The 20,079-nt window shown below is 34.2% G+C and overlaps 1 protein-coding gene across 2 annotated transcripts; it reads right to left on the bottom strand.

The window, feature by feature from the left end:
• Window positions 1–14,425: 14,425 nt before the first annotated feature.
• On the bottom strand, window positions 14,426–19,412 carry LOC145787984 (uncharacterized). 2 transcript variants are annotated; one of them, XM_082599823.1, is made up of 4 exons: window positions 19,307–19,412; window positions 16,115–16,266; window positions 15,775–15,868; window positions 14,426–15,346 (listed from the first exon to the last, which is right to left on the bottom strand). In XM_082599823.1, the coding sequence occupies exons 1-4, from the start codon at window positions 19,377–19,379 to the stop codon at window positions 15,285–15,287; spliced, it is 381 nt and encodes a 126-aa protein (XP_082455949.1). In that variant the 5' UTR covers window positions 19,380–19,412; the 3' UTR covers window positions 14,426–15,284. The 2 variants fall into 2 exon arrangements, with proteins under 2 accessions (XP_082455949.1, XP_082455950.1); XM_082599824.1 differs by having other exon boundaries at window positions 16,136–16,266.
• Between the last annotated feature and the right edge of the window lie 667 nt (window positions 19,413–20,079).

Below are 20,079 nucleotides of genomic sequence, written 5' to 3'. Positions count from 1 at the left end.
GCTAAAGCTATGCCGTAAATTACACAACAAAAGCATAAATCACAAAAATGTTGTTGCGTGCATAGCGTATAACTTCTTTTTTTTTAATTTAACAACTGAATGAAAATGATCAGATACATTTTTGAGATATAAACGACAATAGTGCAAATTTTACAGCTAATTAATTGTTTCCTTTTTTTTGTTACAGACACTACTTCAAACCAAGCTAAAACTTGAATTTTAAAACTAAATGCAAAGTTATTAAAAGTAGTTTTTTTTTTGTATTGTTAGTTATCTGCATTCCACTTTGCTAGCAAAGCAGAACTTCATTTTATCACCTGAATTCAATATCTTGAAAATAACATAACAATTCAATATCTTGAAAACTCCATGATTTTACTGGTATTTTTCCGCTTTAAAATTTTTCAAAAGTCTTCTATTGTCGTTGTCTTGTTTTAGGGGCCCTGGCATGTCATAGATACAGGGCCCTAATTTTCCTTTTATCGGCTCTGAACCTAATAAATAAACATAGACCTGTCTACAGTAAAATAAATATAACCTAAAAAATATTTCTTAGAAAAAGGACAAAGACTTTCTGATAAGCTGTTGAATTGCATGCATTTAAGTTTACTTTCAAACGCAAATATACTAATTTTTATTTCTTAATCTATCTTGTCAGACTAAACTACACCACCTTGAATGGCTAAAAATTACTTTCAATCATTCTAACGTTCCTCCTCGTTGTTTCATCACGTTGGTCAGAGCCATCTAGAAATATGTGATGTCTCAACTTACACATTACCTCAAACCTTTAAAAGTTGTAAAAGTTGCTTTAGGCTATTTTATTCATCGCGGAATCAAGATGTCAAATCAATTGTGAAATTTAAAAAATCTTGCTTGGACCTTCGAAAGTATTTTTATGGACAAAATTGGTTTAGAAATTTAGTTGATTTCCATTAACACAAGGAACGAGTAATTTTTCCAGCATTAGGCTTGCACGACGAAAAATATAAGTAATAAAAGTTTAACTTTAATTTGTAATGCTTTAGTTGACGTATTTACAAAATTTTCTTTATTCTTTATTTCAAAAACAGACGCTTCATTTTCAGTTTACCTTAACATTGCTTGAGTTTATTTTAAAATTACCAGAGCCTTCCGGGAGGCGAAAGAAATAAAAAAAATGCAAAGGATCTTTAAATTTTTTGGCTTCACTCAAACACCCATTTACACAGACAGCAAATCAGTCGTTTTTTGCATTGATTTAACGTCTACAGACGTTGCATCAATGTAAAAAACACTGATTTGCTGTCTGGAATAGTTCTTCACTCAGATCTCATTTCCTCAATTATCTTCAAGTTACTCAGACAATGCCATATCCACTTCTTCTAAGAACTCTTTGATGTCTTTATCCCGTCGTATCAACTGTGAAAATACCAAGTTAATACAAACTTTTTCCTTTAGAGGTTAATATTAACAAAGCAAATAATAAAGCAATCCGTAATATAAGAATTGCAAATCGTGCTGCTGTCCTGTTCTCAATAAGCAAAGATTTAACATTAATAACAACAATAATAATCTTAATAACGTGAAAATAAAAAGAAGAATAAATAAATAAGTTTGTTTGTTGCATTGGAAACTTCCATGACAAAAACTCAAAGGCTACTGAAAACCTTGTCTTGTGCTAGCCTCGATGATTGCAGCAATACGTCACAACAAGCAGCCTTCGCAGAAACATTATCACATGTTTCTTTTTTAGTATGAATGGGTAGGTAGTTCATGCCAATGCTACTCAAACTTTATAATGCAATGTACCAGCAGAGATCGTATTGCCATTTGACGCACTGGTCACACGTTTCAAACGAAAAAAAAGACAATAACAAGTCCAGTCTTGGTTTTATAAGTATGGCAATTTTTGAAACTGCAAGAGGGAAGCACAATTGTATGCTACCCTCCATGGGTGTAATAGCACATGTGCACACAGGCATAAAGATGTTCCATGACACCACAAAGCCTTGTAATCGCGTAATACAGTAAAAAGCGCAGTCTTTTTGTAACGTAAAATACCACAAAAACTAAACTTTTTGTGATATTTTTGCAACTTTACTGTTAATATTTGCGGTTACAGAAATGCTAATTTAATTAAATAAAAAGACAATTTTACCTCGATTAATCTGGTTATGCCACTAAAAGCAATGCAAACATTATTTAAGTAAATATTAAGCCTTTAAACTTTGGTTGTTTCAAACTGGCTATACAAAACTGCGTTTATAACAAAGTGGCACAGTTTGCTCGCTTTATTTCTTCAAAACATATTCTGCAATAGTTTGTGTTCTACAATAACATTTCATCAAGAAATTAGATTAAATTAGTTTCCACAGGCGCTCTATTTTAAGCTTTTTAGGCGCCGCACTTCTTTTCCAAAACCTGTTTGGGAGATATTCACATGCGCAGGGCCGTTGACAGGATTTCTCGGGCCCGGTACCAATTTATTTTCGGGCCCCCTTCGGCCTTCATCGACTATGTTATGAAAATAAAGGTTGTGTACAAACTTTTATTGATGTCGTTTAAGCATGGTCATTTAACAAATCTTGCACAATCTTAAAATTTCTTGAACCGCAAAACTTACTATCTCTATCTAGCTGTTGCTTTTTTGCACTTTTGTTTGTCACATGGCGCTAGAGTATTCTAGGCTCACCAGAAGAGAATTTACAGCAAAGGTGGTGCAGACAGTCAAAAAGTTTTCAATTTGACTTGGAAAAGGTGTTTGGGCCTCGATCAAACATTTGCTGATTGCTGCAATCTGAAAAGCGGTTTTGTGCAGTTTTTAGTGCAGTGCAATTTTTAGTGCAGAAACAGGGATAGCAATCTTCTTACCTGTGCCATTTCAGTTTGAGTTTAAACAAATATTAACCTGTTTATTTTGAAATTCGTGTTTCGGGTAATATTCATGGTTAGGGAAATCACTATACTAGACTAAACTAAATTCTTATTTTACTGTTTGGTGGCTGAAGTGGCTATTTGACCACCAGAAAGCTGAAGTGCAGTGCTGTGTTAACCCCTTTGTGGGCCCCCGGGGCCAAAATAATTTTGAGCCCCTTATTGGCAAGCAGACTTATGATAATATAGTGTGTATGTTAACTGCACTGATATGGAAAGGTGGTTCACTTCACTAGACTTTCTCACCAGTTGAGAAAACAATACAAATGTAAATAAGAGCAAACACAGGTCTATCAAGTCATAGCTACACCTTTGCTTGCAATGAAATCCAAAAGTGTTAACGATTTCTAAACATACTGGCAACGGTCATGAAGCGTATGGGTCATTCAACCCAGATCTTATATCACACAGTAAAAGCTGGTATCAAAATTTGACATGCTTATCACATTGAGTTCATACAATTTTTTACATCGGACAAGAATTGACAAAATTATGAGAATTTTAAATTGGTTACCTACATTTGGAAGCAATTTTTTCCAAAAATTACAATTGGCATTTGAAGTTTCACTAACCTATTATTTTTAAATGTATAGCCATAACATAGCAAAACAGTTTAGAAGTGCAAAAAAAAGTGAATTCACAAATGCTTTAACAAACAACATTTTAACACTTTCACCAAGTGGTAATTATGTTTTGCCTTATAGGATCGCCAAGGTGGAGGCTGACTTGGTGACCTCATAAGGTCTTTCGCTTCTTTCCTATCTCACTTTGATGTAATGTACCAGTGCATTTGATGTGATATTTTGTGAAAAAAATAAACCAGTGATTGATTGATTAAACCACTCACCTATACAATACTTTCAAAAAGCTAACAAGTACCCACTACCCAATCAAAATGCTAACATGAAAACTCAAGTGTATACTTTCAATTCACAACAGAACAGTGTTAATTTATAACAGCACAGAATGGCGTACATGGTATATTAACTACTCACACAAGATACACTATTATTAGAAACCTGTTGTTAATCATGCTATATTTCACTAAAACATTTTTTTTATTAATTGCTTTATTTTTGGAACATTATGGTTGCTGAATTTAAGACGCACAATTATTATGAGCAGCAGTTGCTGTAATCTAACTGTTGAATTAACTTTTCTACATGTAACTATTTTTTCATATGCAAACACCATGGTCATGCTAAAAACAGTTGTTATTGAAATGGTGCATAAGTGCTGACTTATGTAGATGAAGTTTAATAACTTCATCACATGTTGCAACTACTTCACAGGAATCACGGCATACATAAGAAAATTACTATGATCTTTAACAAAACGGAGCAATATTTACAGTGTAACACTAGTTAATAGGTTTCTAGGTAAGGTCTAACAGCTTCATCACTCACTGACAACTTTGCAGTACTCAGAAAGCCTTCATAGGTTACTGGTGCTTAATGAAATGTTATAATGCTTACTGCACATTGCACAATACCGGCTAACTACTACCTAGTTAAACTTTTATAACTTCATAAACAATCATCAACCCAACAGTGTACAGAACACAGCAGAAATATAACTAATAGTAAACACAGGACAGGTCTATCAAGTTATAGCTTCATCTTTGCTTGGAATGAAAGAAATGAAACATAAAGCAGCATGGTTTCTGGTACATTCAAGGTTTAACATTTGGCTCAACATAACTTTTGAAAAAAAAAAAACTATGCAAAGAGCTTGGAGAAAAACATTCCCTTGTTTGGAACATCTGCAAAACTTTTGCAGCACGTCTGCACCATTGCTAATCATAGTAAACGAATGTATTCCAATTGCAATAATGGCAAAGCAAAGTTTGCTAGGTTCTGACAAACCTCCATGTTCAGCCATTTCAAAGAATTCCTCTTTGAGAGTTTTGTTTATCTGAAATGTTCAAAGCAAGAATGTCGCTAGTTCAAACAAGACATCTTCTTTATGAAATGCTGAATGAAATCTTGGTACATAGCAAGGTTAGCCTACACCATTCTAGAACTAGATTACCAGTTGTAAACCAGTAACATTCACTTTGAAGTAAAGCTTAAGAAAACAAAACACCCTGTAAAACCAAAACGTTAAGCTAAAAGTGCAACAGCCTTAATGCAGCTTCTGACACTTCAAAAAATACTTTTACCTTGCAAGTTATACCGGCAGATGTAGAAAAAATATTTTATTGTTAAATGGGATATCAATAGACCAACCAAACTTTAAGCTAGTCCAGTATTACAAAAAGTATTTCATGTGTCTTGTTTACTTATTAGCAGACTTCAAAATCAATTGTACCTGACTCTTAAAGTTTATGCTAACGAGAAGCTAACCTACGTACAAAACATGAACGCTTTCACCTTATGCTAAAGAAAGGTTTCAATCTATGCTTTTGCAAAATTTAGACAAGGCATTGCAATTAAGTTATGCAAATGTCTTATATAATTTGCCCATTTATGACAATCATTTTAAAATGAGCTGTCTACTTCGTGGTTTAACCTATAACAGTAGCACACAAAGTATGGTGACCCTACCACTACCAGTGTATAATATAAAGCGGTTTCAGTTCAACAGTTGTCAATTCCAAAGTTTTACCACAAAATACGAAAAAATAAACAACCAAAATAATTAAAACACATTCATCTTAAACACACCTTTGTAGGAATTGGGCCTGTCTTGATTTCAAGTATTCAATTGCAACCAACCTGTTTTATTTCAAATACAGGTAATTTTACTAATGTTGTCACATTTTAACTTTTTAAGATAATGTGGTTTTTAGAGATGTTTTGGTATAAGGGCCCAGCATCTCATTGGTACCGGGCCTAAATCATCTTGTCAATGAACAAGTAGGCTACACACAGTAAACTTTAACAACTAAAAAACAGATTGTTACTGAAACGCAAAAGTCTATTACCTGTGGGCCCCCTGAAATTCTATCACAAAATAACGACCAAGATAATGTGGTGATTTTAGAGATATTTTGATATAAGGGCCCAGGCCCAGCATCTCATTGGTACCGGACCTAAATTATCTTCTCAATGGAAGTACACACAGTAAACTTTAGCAGCTAAAAACATGTTGTCACTGACACGCAAAAGTCTATTACTAGTAGGCCCCCTGAGATGGTGGGCCCAGTACCCAGAAAGGGGCCCGGTACTTTACCATCTGACGGCTGAAATAGCAGTTTTAACCTCTGATGGCAATTCCTTCAGATCTGATTATATTAAGATCTTGATTATGTTTGAAGTCGCGGGGAATTTTTAAAATCCGGGCCCCTTAAATATTCCGGGCCCGGGTCCAAAAGTACCACCTAGACCCCCCTGTCAACGCCCCTGCACATGCGTATTGAAAGCAATATCATGCATAATAATAGTAAACTACTGTAATAACACACACAGCATAGAACTGCTGGTAGGTGAATAATAAAAGAATAATCGCCAAAGACCTTACACATTTTTAAAACCAACTTATTTTGTTGACATTGTTTGAAAACATTTTTTATTAAATCTCTTTTGGTACTTATGTTTTGCGGTCGTTTCCCATTTGTTTGAAGTGCTGGAATTTTGAGTAGGCTATGCAGGATACGGCTAAAATAATAAATAAAATTAGGTGATGATCACCGTTCGTGAAAGAAAATTGCTTTTAAAAATTGAGTAAAGAAATTATTTAATCCATTTTTTTCTTAAATGTTTATTAAAAGAGCAAGCGAATTATTTTCCTTGCTTAGGTTGATACGGTTATCCAATGACTTTTGATTAAGTTTTGAATTTTAGTCTCAAACTTTTTGAAATATTGACAGCAGGTTTGAGTGAGTTTAAAAACGCAACTCTTTGTGCAAAGTGAAAATAAAACAATTGATTTATTGGGTTTATTTGCAACAGAAAATCGATTGGCGCGATTGAATTGGTTTGATAGCAATGCTTTCTAACTGTCCACTGTCCAGTTCAGGCACTCTCAATTCAATTCAATTCAATTCAATTTATTTTTCTTTGTCGGAAAACAACAGCAATGATAAAGTTACAAATAGTGAACGGGAACAAAACCAACAAAAGGAAAAGGTGGCAAAACTACAAAAGTTTAAAACGTGCATGCGATGCAAATTTAACGGTTACGTACACGAAAGTAAATTAAGCACGGCCACCAAACCTAACAATTTAAAGTAGATGAATTAGTTGGAAGAACCAGTTGGCTCCACATACCTAAAGCAACTGGAGGTGTGCCAGTTGATGAAACCATGCGGGACGACTGAACCTTACAACCAATATAAAAAAGAAAAATCAACAACACGAGCATTTAAGAATAAACAATGAACATACGGCATATTATTACATATTACACATACTCTCGCAAGCAAAACCCGTTTTTAAGATTGATTCAGCGTCTCATACGATTGAGTGCTGACACAACTTTATGCCGAAGTGACACCTATGCTCCTGAGACAATAGTCAGAACTGTGTGTAAATTAAAGTTAAGTTTTGTGAAAAATGAAACTCTTGCAAATACGATTGACGTTTGTTTACATTGTGGTTGCGTAAAGATCCGCCGTGACTTACGTCTTTTCCTGATAATTTTTTTCAAATTCAATCCAATTTATTTTTCATTGCTGGCGCAAACATATAGAAAACGATAAGGTAAATACACGAATTTCACACCAACAAAAGGAAAAGATGACAAAACCCAAAGTTTTTTTTGCCGTGAAAGTCTGTTACTAACTGTCCGGGTGTAATTTTCTAAAAACCTAATTTCCTCATCTTCATTGCCTACTCCAGGTAACACAACGAATTGTGACATCGCCTCACACATATCACTAATCAGTGTAAAACAGTCCAAAAAAAACTGTAATCTTCTGAAAATTGTAACAACCAGACAGCATCTGTATGTTCGCTTTCCAGTCGAAGTTCACAAAAAATCTGTGAGTTCATTCGTCGTATACATTTTTTTGAATGTAGCCTACGTGTTCTGTGGCTTTCCATCGAGACCAACGTTTCTGTATGCGAAATGCCGCAACAATAAATCATCAAGTCTCTGTTGAAGTTCTTGTTAATTTGACAGAAAGCCGCTTGTCACTATATATAGTATCTTTCTTGTAGTACATCAATTTAGTTCAGTTTATTTTTGTTTTGTTGGCAAAAAACAAAAATATACGAAAATCGATTATCTTTTTAATATATTTCAAACTTTGCGATTACGCTGATAGCTGTTTGATTCGCAAGTTTCATTGTGAAACTTCTTCCAGGCCAACGAAACTTTCTGTGCTAAAAATTCTCTTATATTCTTATCATTTTTATATTTTTATGGTTTTTCGTATTAAGGCTAATATTTAAGGAGACGGAAAGACAAGAAAAGTTACCTCTGCGTCCACGTTTATCTCCGTCATAGACCTAACGCGCTTTACCAAACACACAACTTCGGCTGCGCAACTGAATGGTGAGAACCTCTGCGCGACGTTGAAAGGACGTAGGTTCGACACCGCTCCAGAGCACAGGATGCCAAAATAATGAAATCAGCTATTCTCGATGACTATATGTCCCGAATACTGAAAAGTTTGGGTGTTCATCAGGACAATTATGTCATGGTGTGCGAAACGTCAGTGAAGCAATAAACCATCCTGTTTATTGCTGCTTTTACTTTCAATTTCATGAGATGAACGTTGCAACTAGTGCTAGAAACGACTACAGTAGCCTATATGTCACTTCGCTGCTTCCTGTTGTCTGTGATGTTGCATCTATGATCGCAGTGTACTGCGTGTTGTCGCAATGGACGCTAAACAACACATGATTATTATTGTTATAGTATATCGTCTTTTAGATGGGTATCAAACATACGCCCTTTCGAACGTCATGCATGGACTCACCATGTGCTGCGCAGATTAAATGCAAGAAGAGTTGGATACACTGATGATGGATCACTTACCGATTTAGCAAACTAGCGGATTTAGTAGCTTATTCCGCTTAATCCGATGTTTAAAATTCTCGGTTACTGACCCATGGAAGAACTCAATACGAATTGATTCTTATGTCGTTAGCTTAATCTGTGGTTCAAAAGATCTATTGTTGGTGGTACAACCAACATTGGAGTCATGAAGCGATAAAACCTTTTAGAATGAATTAATATAAGTCTTTGCGTGGATTGTATTTAGATGTTTTTCTATTATTTCCCAGTTATTTTAACGGGTATTGTCACGACAATGATAATAATGATGACAACATTTTGATAGCGCTGCACCTATAGCAGAGTTGGATCAATTGCGATTGTACTTGAATGTAACTAATCACACATTTTTATGTAATTGTAATTATAATCGTAAATGAAACTTTTTGTTGTTGCGTAATTGTAATTTCAAAAAAAAATTGACGCAAATTACACTTGCATAGGGTAAGTTACACGCATGATATCATTACTTTGTTGAGCTTGTTGAGTTAGTTGCGGTTTAAATAGGACTTCTACATTGGAACCTAATCTTCATTAAATGCAATCCTACTTGTCTTTGATAAAAGCAAACTGCAAAAACCATCAATAAACATAAATATTGAAACATTTAACTTTTGTAATAAGAACGTGTTACTAATTACATGGGAAAATAATTGTAATTATAATTTGAAAATTCCAGAACTATGTAATTGTAATGTAACCACACTTTTTGACGATGTAATTGAACTGAAAACTATGTAACTGATACAGCTCTGATGGATAGTTCAAGTTATGCTCCTCGTCGCACAAAGGTTTGGATCAAGAAGATGAGTCACAGGCTACGTTTGTCGATGAGTTTTCGGTGAAGACTCAACATAGTCAACAAGTGGAAAAAATGGCGTAACTTTAACTTTGCGATCCTGAGCAAATGACTGCAACAATATAGCTTAAACGTACTTCCTAGAAAACACCTTTTTGCCTAAAGCGTGTCAACTGACAAAAATAGATCCTGCAAACTTGATGAGGCATATCATTGTCACGATTTCCACAAATCGTTCAGAACGATTTAAGTATTTTAAAACAAATCTTCTTAAGGTAAAATTTTAAATCAAAACAATGTGCTGATAACCTTGTGCCAATGCAGAAACACTTGCGTGTGGTTTGGCAAATTGCCAGACATTAATGTCGTGAATTTCAGTGCCACAGTGTTTCTGCTTTTACTTTCGGGATAATCGGATGAACGCTGCAACTACTGCCAGAAACGATAATAATCCCGATAAACACCCACACTTTTCACTATTCAAGTTCACTTTATAACGCGCAGGTGTCTTCTCAAAACACTATAATTTGAAGACCATAGTCCTTATACACGAAGTATATCCATGACATTTAATAAATGTTTTGTTCTAGGAAACTAACTCACAAGCTTTTTTGCAGATGTGATGTTGTTTGTACTTTATACATTATAATTCCTGTGTTTTTGGCTACAAACTATATAACTCACCTACAGGCCCAGAGATAAAATTAGGTAAGATTATTTTGATTTTTTTTTCCATTTTAACTTTTTAATCTCAGTTTAATCACCACAAGCATTACTGCTGTCACGTTTTATATAACGCAACACATTGGTATTTATGCTTGAAATTATTGCCATTTTTATCAGCGGTTTCCTGCATAAGATCAAGACTACCCTTTCTTTTTCATAAAAAGTAAGTTAAGTTTAAGTTTGTTTAAGTGGCGATTATTGTTCACTTTAAAAGGAAAATAGGCTGTACTTTTGATAATTTCTTCTTTTTTATCGTCAAGTTGTTAATTTGATAGAAAAAGAAACAACATATTAAACGCAAACGTGCTTTTTGTAAGAATCCTTTTGTTCTTGAAAGTGTTGTCCTTTATTTTATCCTCAAAGTAATAACATAATTGCTGAAAACCTACAGGTCAATGTAAAGTTATTTTCAAAATCACAACTCTTATTTAAATGTAAATTCACGCAGCGAGTTAGAAAAATTTGAGATTACGTCGCAAAATAAACTGTTCAATTAATTTTTTTATCTGAAGATTTCTGGAATGCGATTATCCTTTAGAAAAGCACCTCAAAAGTTTACAAAAAGATAAAGGTTTTTGAGACGATGTAAATTATTAAGAAGATGCACTGCTAAGCGGACAATTTAGTTTCCCTGGATTGCAGTTTAGCCTATTGTCCCTTTGGTAGCAATGGGATGACGCAGCGAATAAAGCGCTCGCTTTCCAATCATGTAATCCTGGTTCGACTCCCGGTTTAAGCTGATTGTTTAAAATATAGCTCACTTCTATCCAGCGTTTTAACGGCGTAGTTGCTGAAGAAAATGCGGCCGGGAGAAAGGAACTGGCCTGGCCACTCTACTCTCATTTGTGCCGATGGCTAAGTATAATGGAAACCTTATCATTTCATCCATCTCATCTCCGATGCTTATTCAATATGGCTTGCTGAAAAAAGCAATGTTTTGTATAAACACATCAAAAGTGTAATTGTATGTCAGATCACGTGCATGAAATCTTTGCATGCAAATTGGATCTAGTTGTTTGTTTTATGTTTATAATTCGTTGCAGGAGCGAATGCCTCCTTTGTTTATATTGAAGTTTAAAACTTTGGTACACAAAAACTTTAACAAAAGTTTCAGAAGTATTTTTGGGCCGAAAATTATTTTAAAGGCCCTACTCTTTTCAGGAGAGATTTTGAACAAAAATACATATGTTTTGAATAGATTTTTTGTGTCTTGTTTAAGGCCCGATACTCTATCGACAGTATCCAAATTACCCTCTTAAAAACGCTGCTGATACATTTAACAAACGACAATTTCTTTGATCAATAAAGTGCTTGGCTCGAAAGTTAAACAAGCAATGCAGGAGAAAATGAGTCCATGCATCATCACTTTAGAACCCCAAAGTTCTGCTATTCTGCCCTGAAAGTAAAATTTTTAAAGAGACGTTTCTCATACTTTTATTGCCATTGCTTAATGCTTAGGTTACTTTTTTTAACTGCTTTGGATGCTAATTAAGTTATGCCGATTGCTTCAATAATACCAACTTGGAACGTCTAAAATATATATCAAAAACTTAAAAGGCCCCCGCACGAGTGTGCTAGTGAGCACAAATTGAAGATATCAGTTTCGATCACAGTGAAAAATACATCAATCTTGATTTGAGCTTATACATTGTGACTTGCTTTGCTGCAAGTCTTTGAAAGTTAAGTTGGCTTTCAGAATTGCAGAAGTGTTTCAAAAATCCATTACATTTTTATATTGTTTGATTGACAAAATGGTTTGGTTAACTCTGCATAATAGTTTATGAAATAATCCGTTTTAGCCTACTACTCCAGAAATATTCCGTTCTTCCATGATGAAATACAATTTGCATTGTTAATAGATTTTTTTGTATATCCGTCTGTGTTGTATATAGACTACTGCACCCTGTAGGCCTACTCTTTTGTATTGATTTTGGTTATTAAATCCACTGCTTATTGTACCCCTTGTTCTCACAAAATAGATTTGTTTGGATTACTCGTTACATATTAACGTATTCTTTAGATTTTTGAACACGTTGTACTGTTGTAGCCTATATCAATAGTAACGAGTCTTTGGCCATGTAGAATTAATGATAAGAGTTGATACATACTTCCTTTTAACATCAATAAAACAGCTTAATCTCTCAACCTTTGAATATCTCACTCTGGGAAATAAGAAGTGAGAAGAAAAGGGATGATTCAATTCAGTTGAAAATACCAAAGGTAACTTTCAGAAAAGTTATGTAACCTGAAAGGTAAAACTTCCACAATCTACATTGGAAACCCGGGCTGTGTCAAAGGTTCTTAACCTCTACAAGTTTGCAAAACTTTTAGGATTTAAGACTACAAAGACTTTTCTCATCATAAATATTCATGGGTGTTATGTGAACTGCTTAATAAGTTTCAACAATCTTTTTACTTTGCTTGCACTTTCTTTTTCTTTACTCATCATTTTGATCATATTTCTTCACAACATATTATCTCCCATGTTGGAACCGACATCTAAATGAATGCTTAGACGATTCCATTAATGAAAGTTTTTAAAACAACGAAATAAAGTTTGCTGTGTCTTGTGTAGTCAGTCAGTATCACCGTAATAAGCCTTTACAGCAAAAAGCTGAAATATCGAAAATAAATTTTAAAAATTTTTTTCAACCATGATTTTATGTGAAACGTGGCCACACAAACTTAGACTCCACATTTTAGACTATTTGTGCTGAATTTCTATTTGTATGCATTGCATAAGCTAGCTTAACGGAATCAAGAAAAACAAAACAAGTATTGTTATACCGGCTGATCCTGCTACCTGGAAATATTTTCTGCGGTCAGGGAACGTCTCTTTGGCCGCTTCTCAGCATTCAATGATTGTGTACAAAAGCTTGTTATCTACTAAGTTATCTGTTATCGGCTGCTGTGCTGGTCATGTAAATTAAGCAAATTTTCAAATACAAACTAAGCACGAAATTTGTTTGTGTTCTAACTTCTTAATGCTGAAATTGCCATCATGTAGAGACATCGATTTTGTCGTATAAATATCGTTCAAAAATAAACGCTAGCAATTGATAGCCAACAAAAGGATCTAGTTCTCGGCAATTCATTTTCACCTCTTTTTAATTTGCTGTTGCCACTGTTTGTAAAAGTTCCAGACAAGTTAATAAATGCAAATTAACAGTATTGTCTTTATGGTCTAAAGCCTTTCAACTAACCTTTTCTTTCTGTATCAACATACACGAGACCAAATTTTCCTCGTTGGACAATGTCGCTTGGGCGAGGCTTCCCCAATTTTCGGTATCAAATGCACTAGCGCAGTGATATTTAACTTTTCGTTCTTGTTCTTACTTCTTTCTAGCGATTTTGTTGCAAAAATATTTATCAACCACTTTTGGAGTAAAATTTTATTTTTCATCATGTTTTTTTCTGCTTTATTAAATCCACGCTCTTAATAAGTTCAATTTATTTCCTTGTTTAACCGATGTGGGGGTCGATGGGGTACATACTCAATTTTCTACAAACAAAATTAAAAAAAAAGCTAAAAATTTGCTAGCTGGCATTGCAGCAGGTATTTTAGAATAAGATCTCTTATCAAAGTCTTAGCTGCATTATGGTTCTGTTTTTGCAGCTTCTTACTGTCTTTCCAATCGCAATATTCAGTTCGGTGGAACCGGTGGCATTTCATTAAACTTGATTTTTGGACCAATTGTTTTAAAGCAAAATGTTGAAATATACTGAAAGAAATCCGATTTAGAAAAGTTTCTTTCTAAAAAGTCACGATTCTCGAAACTCTGACAGCGCTTCCGTTTTATTTCGACCACCTGCTAAAATAAGCCTTCTGGGCAGAAAATATTTAATTTGACATTGTTTGAGACAAATATGGGTTATTGCAAAACTTCAAATACTTTAAAGCTTTTCGGCAAGCAAATGTTATCTAGTCACTTTGGCGTTTAAAATCACGATAGGACCTATACAAACATGAGATAGTAGTCTTTGTTTTGACAATTAATGTTTATTCACATATTAAACTTCAATATCACATTACACCTTTTTACAATAAACTACAAACAGCATAATAACTAACAAGAGTTCATCTACTCTATAGAATACGCAGGATTTTGTAAGGGGAATCATTGTCACCCTGCGTACGCCACTGAATCTATCTATACAATTATTTCATAATAATTTTAACATCTTACGTTTTTAATACTGAAGACACTGCGATATATACTTTTTCAACAAACTATGTGATTTTACATCGATTTTATGCATACGATTTTAAACTGGTTACAAAGCACCTTGATACACAATGCAAGGAAGCAGTGACTAATCTGAGTCAGCAGTTTTGATTGTTTTATCTTTGCTGAGTCAAAATCAGACACTCTCAAGAACAACACAGACCGAAGAATAAAAGTTTTAAGTTTTTGCCGAAAATTACAAATTACTGTATCGTTTTGGCAATACTTCGAAACAAAATCAATGTAACTGTGAATGGGCCAAGTAGAATTGAATGCTTCAAACAAGAACCAAAAAAGGACATTTATTCGCACAAGCAACTAATTTTTTTTTAATTACCTAATCGATTACCTAATGATTAAATCGTTTTCAGCAACTGTGAGCTTTGGGTCCAACAAAAAAAACTTACAGTTGTTGGAAGAAAAAAACAATTCATTCCTCGATTAAATATTACAGACGTTAGTTGTCGGAAAATTAACATTCTTTTTTGGTTCAATTTTTGATTCTTTTGCCAAGAAAACTTTTCAGCTTAACGAATCAAAATGTCTGATGATCATGCTGGTTTAATTGTTAGCAACACTGTATCGACTTGTTCGGCAAGGAACGTCGACTGTGATTGGTTGGTATAAAGAGGTGTTGTTCGGCTAATAAAAAGATCACGTTTGGTTCCAACGAGCTACAATACCGCGGATGTGCGTGCCCGGCATCCATAAGCGTTCCGGCAAAACAGACATCGTCCTGGAACAAAAAGTCAATGTAGATTATATATGGTCACAAAACAATTGGTATTTTTTAATCTTGCTTGTTTTGCCAAGAATGTGGCCTATACTGTAATTTCAGTGTAGCATACAACGTTTTCGCTAAAGTCGATTTGAGTTATAACAATGCATGAAACTTTAATCATGGAATTATCAAAATAAGCCTAGAACCTTTTTAAACTCATAACTAACTTGAAGGTTTCAATTTTAAATCTAACAAGATGCTGAACTCGCAAAAATTCTGATTTTTTTTCATGGCAAAATTACTTTTTGCTTTTTCCAGAAAAAATTATTTTCTGGAGAAATAACTGGTCTTATTCTGAACTGTAAACAAAGCCCAGAACAACCTATAATGACCAGGGTTGCTAACCGGAAGACCAAATAAGTTGACGACGCAAAAAAACTCACCGTATTGTTTAGTTTGCTTGCACGTGCGCTTGTAATTTTTTTCATCACTACTCCTCTGGCAAAAATTTTTGCAATATTCTTCAACTGGAATCCCCTGTAAAAGATGGATATTTTGCTTTAATCGATTTGGTTTTGACAAGTAGCTCGAAGTAGATTTGCTTAAAAAACCTATTATTCCTATACCGCTTTTCTTTATCATGACATGATGCGTGCCCGCCATAACACTAGTAACAATGTAGTAAAATTGCTGATGTTATAAAATACTGCACTCATCGGTTACAATGCGTTGTGGGCATTAAAAACTAACGAACAGATCTAGTTTTCAGCAATTTGTTTTGACCTCGATTTCATCTGCTGTTACCGCTGATGTTGTTGTCGCTGCTGAAGTTGCTGTTGGTGCATTTGTTTGAGCGGCAGCATCGTCATTAAATGGTGTCTCGTTGGCATGTTTGTTTATAATCTTCTCCAAATCGCCAAGGAGGTTTAACAGTCCTAAAAAAAACTTTTGTTTTTATGTTTGCATAAACCGGAAATATACATTATTATTATTTAGTTATAATTATTGTTATTATTATTTGCATCAGACCAATAGGTCCATATTTACTACCAAACAAGCAAAAAAACAATACATTAATAATTTCTGTACAATAACGCAGTTTACAGACAATGCTGTTACAGAGAATTGTCAACATTAATAAAATAGCATGGCGAAGAAAGATTTTAACCTAGTGTTCGGTCCCTTGTCTACCTGAACTATACTACAATTTTTTTTTTTAAAGCAATGCAATGATAACATTGTTCTTGTCATTGTAAAAAGGGGACCAATAATTATAGTCGATGAAATAACTAGCTTAAAATATCTCAGCCAGTAAGTTATTTCTTTTTTACATTGGTTCAACATCTGCAGATTCAAAAACTGCAGACGTTGAAGTAATATACAAAAACTGATTTGCTGATGCAAATGCAGCGACTGAAACTTTATGTTAGAACGGAAGTTTTGCAGCCATGACAGATGAGTTATTCTCAGAGTAATTGCCAAATCATGTTGGCTTTGATTAAATAATTGTTTGATTCTGCTGACCCTTTCCACGAGCACTCCGGCAATGCAATTACAATAATTGGTCTGCAGTTTGATTTATGACACCCTTTCAGCGGTCTATGATCTTAGCTGAATCCAAAAATCGATTTATAGAGAAGAATTTTTTAGAAATAAAAAATAGTATATAACAACATAGTATAAATCAAAGATTTAATTTTTTTGGTTTTGTCATATTAAGTGCTCATATTTTGCATTGATAGAAAGCCACAATTAATTGTGACTTTCTTAAAGCACCATCACCTCAGTGAGCACTGCAGTATTTATTTCAAGCTTTGCTAAGATTTAGCCAAGCGCTGTTTGCTGCATAGCCGAGTGATGGGAGCTCTGGTACGGCTCTTGCACGGGTGGTAGTTCGACACCCCTCAAAAAGGACATAAAGATTTCCTTTCTTGCTTTTCCTTCAAATTATTCTAAACCTTCAGTCGCTCTGATAAATACGATAAAACTACACCTCGCGGTTTCAAACAGAAATCGTTTCTTGGGAACGCCCGCCAGTGGGTTGTGCATTTGTAACTTTGCGGGGTATTCTCAAATATTCATTACTAAAAAAAGCTGCTTTTTTATAACACTATCAACCCGTGAAAGTCCAAAAGCAAACAACGATTATTTTTTTATGTTTATCTTTGCATTCGAGCAAAGCAGTTTGAAAAAAATAATGGTTTGCAATTCTGCGAAATGTTTTGGATGTTTATTTACAAATCACCTTTTGAACTAAAGTACAACTGACAACTAATCCTCCAAACTTAATGACATGATGAGATGGTTTAATATAGTAGGCTATGTACAGATAAACCAAATCCAGATGTCATCGAGGACTAAGGTTAAACACTTCAGTCAGAAGTAACGGCCAGACAGTTCATCGGCCATTCATTGACATATTCCAGTTGGAACTTTGACTAGTAGCATAATTTTTCTAGTTCTGTGCAGATTGCAGAATCTAGTGGAGGTTGTGTGACGTCACACTGAAATACGAATGACACGTTCACATGTTTGTGCATCAAATTAAAACTCTTGTGTAAACAATTATGTGATTGATTTGATCTTTATCCTCGGACTGGGGAAGCTTATTTGAGAGCTTAATCCTGGTAGTTTCGTATATTTGTAGAGGCGTTTGACTCAGAGCCGGTCACTGAGATTGACAAAGTGGAACTTCTGATTGTTGAAGTGATGTTGCCTGGGAATTACTCCACCCATTGAATTCTAATTCTATTTGAATAATCACCTGCTGACGACCTCCGCAAAGGGTAAAACAGGCTGTAAAGGTGACTTTGATAATGGTGACTCCATTTAAGCTGCTTGAATTCTCATTATTTTTTGTATAGCAAATGCACAGTAAACTAATTTCTGATGAGGACACAAGTACGTGTCGAAAACGTTTGAATTTATTTTTAATTAAGTTATGTTTCTTTGTGTAATAACACGTTAAACACTTTGAAGTTACTTTGTTTTGTATGTCTATGGTAGGCTACAACAAAGCAAACTCTCTACCAAAGCTTTATCATTACTTGGATTTGTCTTAGAGATCGTGCGTTTTGAAAACTTTAAATTAATCTTTTAATCTAAATTGGCAGGAAGCCTGGTTTACGGCAGACAGAGTCCAAATTTAACCTTCGAAATGTTGGACAAATTGGGTAAAATTGTACCATTTTTATCAATCAACATAAAGTTGTTTTTTTTGTGTATTTGAAAATAATTTTATTTACAAATAAATCATTACATAACCATGTCGGTTAAAATTGGTTTTGTACATTTTACAACTGCAATGCAGGCATTTTAAAACATTAACATATGATGGACATCTTTTTGTCAGCAAACACTTAATCTAGGGTTTAAAGAACACTAATATTTTATCGGTATACCACACAAATGATTGAACTCCGATTAAAAGTCAAGCGAATATTTACTGCATACAGCCCACACAATTTAATGACAAGAAAAGTTTCGTTTCTTTGACAGAAATCAATAAACTATTCTTAGAAAGCGTCGGTATGCAAATGATAGGGACTTCCCCCAATACTCGACATACATTTATTTCTTTATTTTTTGAAAGGACATCGGTTAAGGACTTCCTGAAGGCATTCAATAACATGCTTGAAAATGGATCCAAAGACCTTCCTGTTCACATCTAAATTCTAATTCTCCACAATGGGTATATTGGCAGTTTTACAAGAACTGGTGCTTTGTCGGGCAGTTTGACTTTAACTTTCTTAAAATAACAAAAGACTTCACTAATTGCCTATCAGTATTGCTAAGTCTTTTTCGTTAATTTCTACAGAGAGGTAGTGATACTGATCTCTTGCAAGCTCTGGCAGCACTACACCACTGCTCGTTACTAACCGGTCATTAACCTAGATACGACAAAAATTAGTAAGAATACTTCTCTTAAAAAGTGATTTAATTAATTTATAAAATAAACTGTAAACGATCACTTACTTTGTGTTAAAGAAGACGAGAACCCGTGAGAAAATGGAAGAAGCAAAACAATGCAAAGAACTACTAACTTCATAGTCACTGTTCTTCTTGATTCTATAAAACAATAACACCTGCCAAGAAAAAGTGAAAAATTAGCTGTTTTATTTTGCATTATGATTTTAGAGATTACGAATCACTTTTCTATGCAAAAACACCAAAAGCATTTTATTAAAGAGATGAAATTATTTAAACTTTTAAACTGCTTTTCCGAGATTTCTCTTTGCTTCCGGAAAATTTTGAACCGCCGTCCAATGCATTGAAAACGCTACTTGGCTTGGTCAAATTAGCTTTGTCTTCAGCTATTAAATCGCCCCAAATTTTTTATCTAAAGAATCTGCAGGCTAGATAATTTGCAGAGCAACAAGAAAAAATACTAGTTAATTTTACCAGTGTTAATGCTATTTTATTTTCTTCAAATTTAACTTGACCTAGGCCTATGTAACTTTATATTTGAAAAATTAGCCACATTGCTCTATAGCAGTTGTTTATTTGCCTCCAAAATAATAATCTGCACTTTATATAGGTTTCTTGCTTATGGTTTACTAATATGACTCATACTGTTCCGCGATAGTTTCGGTAGCCTATACCATAAAAAAAGGATTTAATGATCAATTAAGTTCTGCTATTGGTGCTAATAAACTCTTTCTTTAAAACCGCGCACTGTTTTGACTTCTTATAATCTGGGAAGCTTTCATAGAAGTTTTTGGCTTTGCTGGACAAAGCTTGAAAAATCA

The sequence above is a fragment of the Aplidium turbinatum genome, chromosome 18 (assembly GCF_918807975.1).
Source record: "Aplidium turbinatum chromosome 18, kaAplTurb1.1, whole genome shotgun sequence".
NCBI lineage: Eukaryota > Metazoa > Chordata > Ascidiacea > Aplousobranchia > Polyclinidae > Aplidium > Aplidium turbinatum.
The sequence above is the reverse complement of the archived record's forward strand: the minus strand, read 5'-3'. Positions and strand labels throughout refer to the sequence as shown.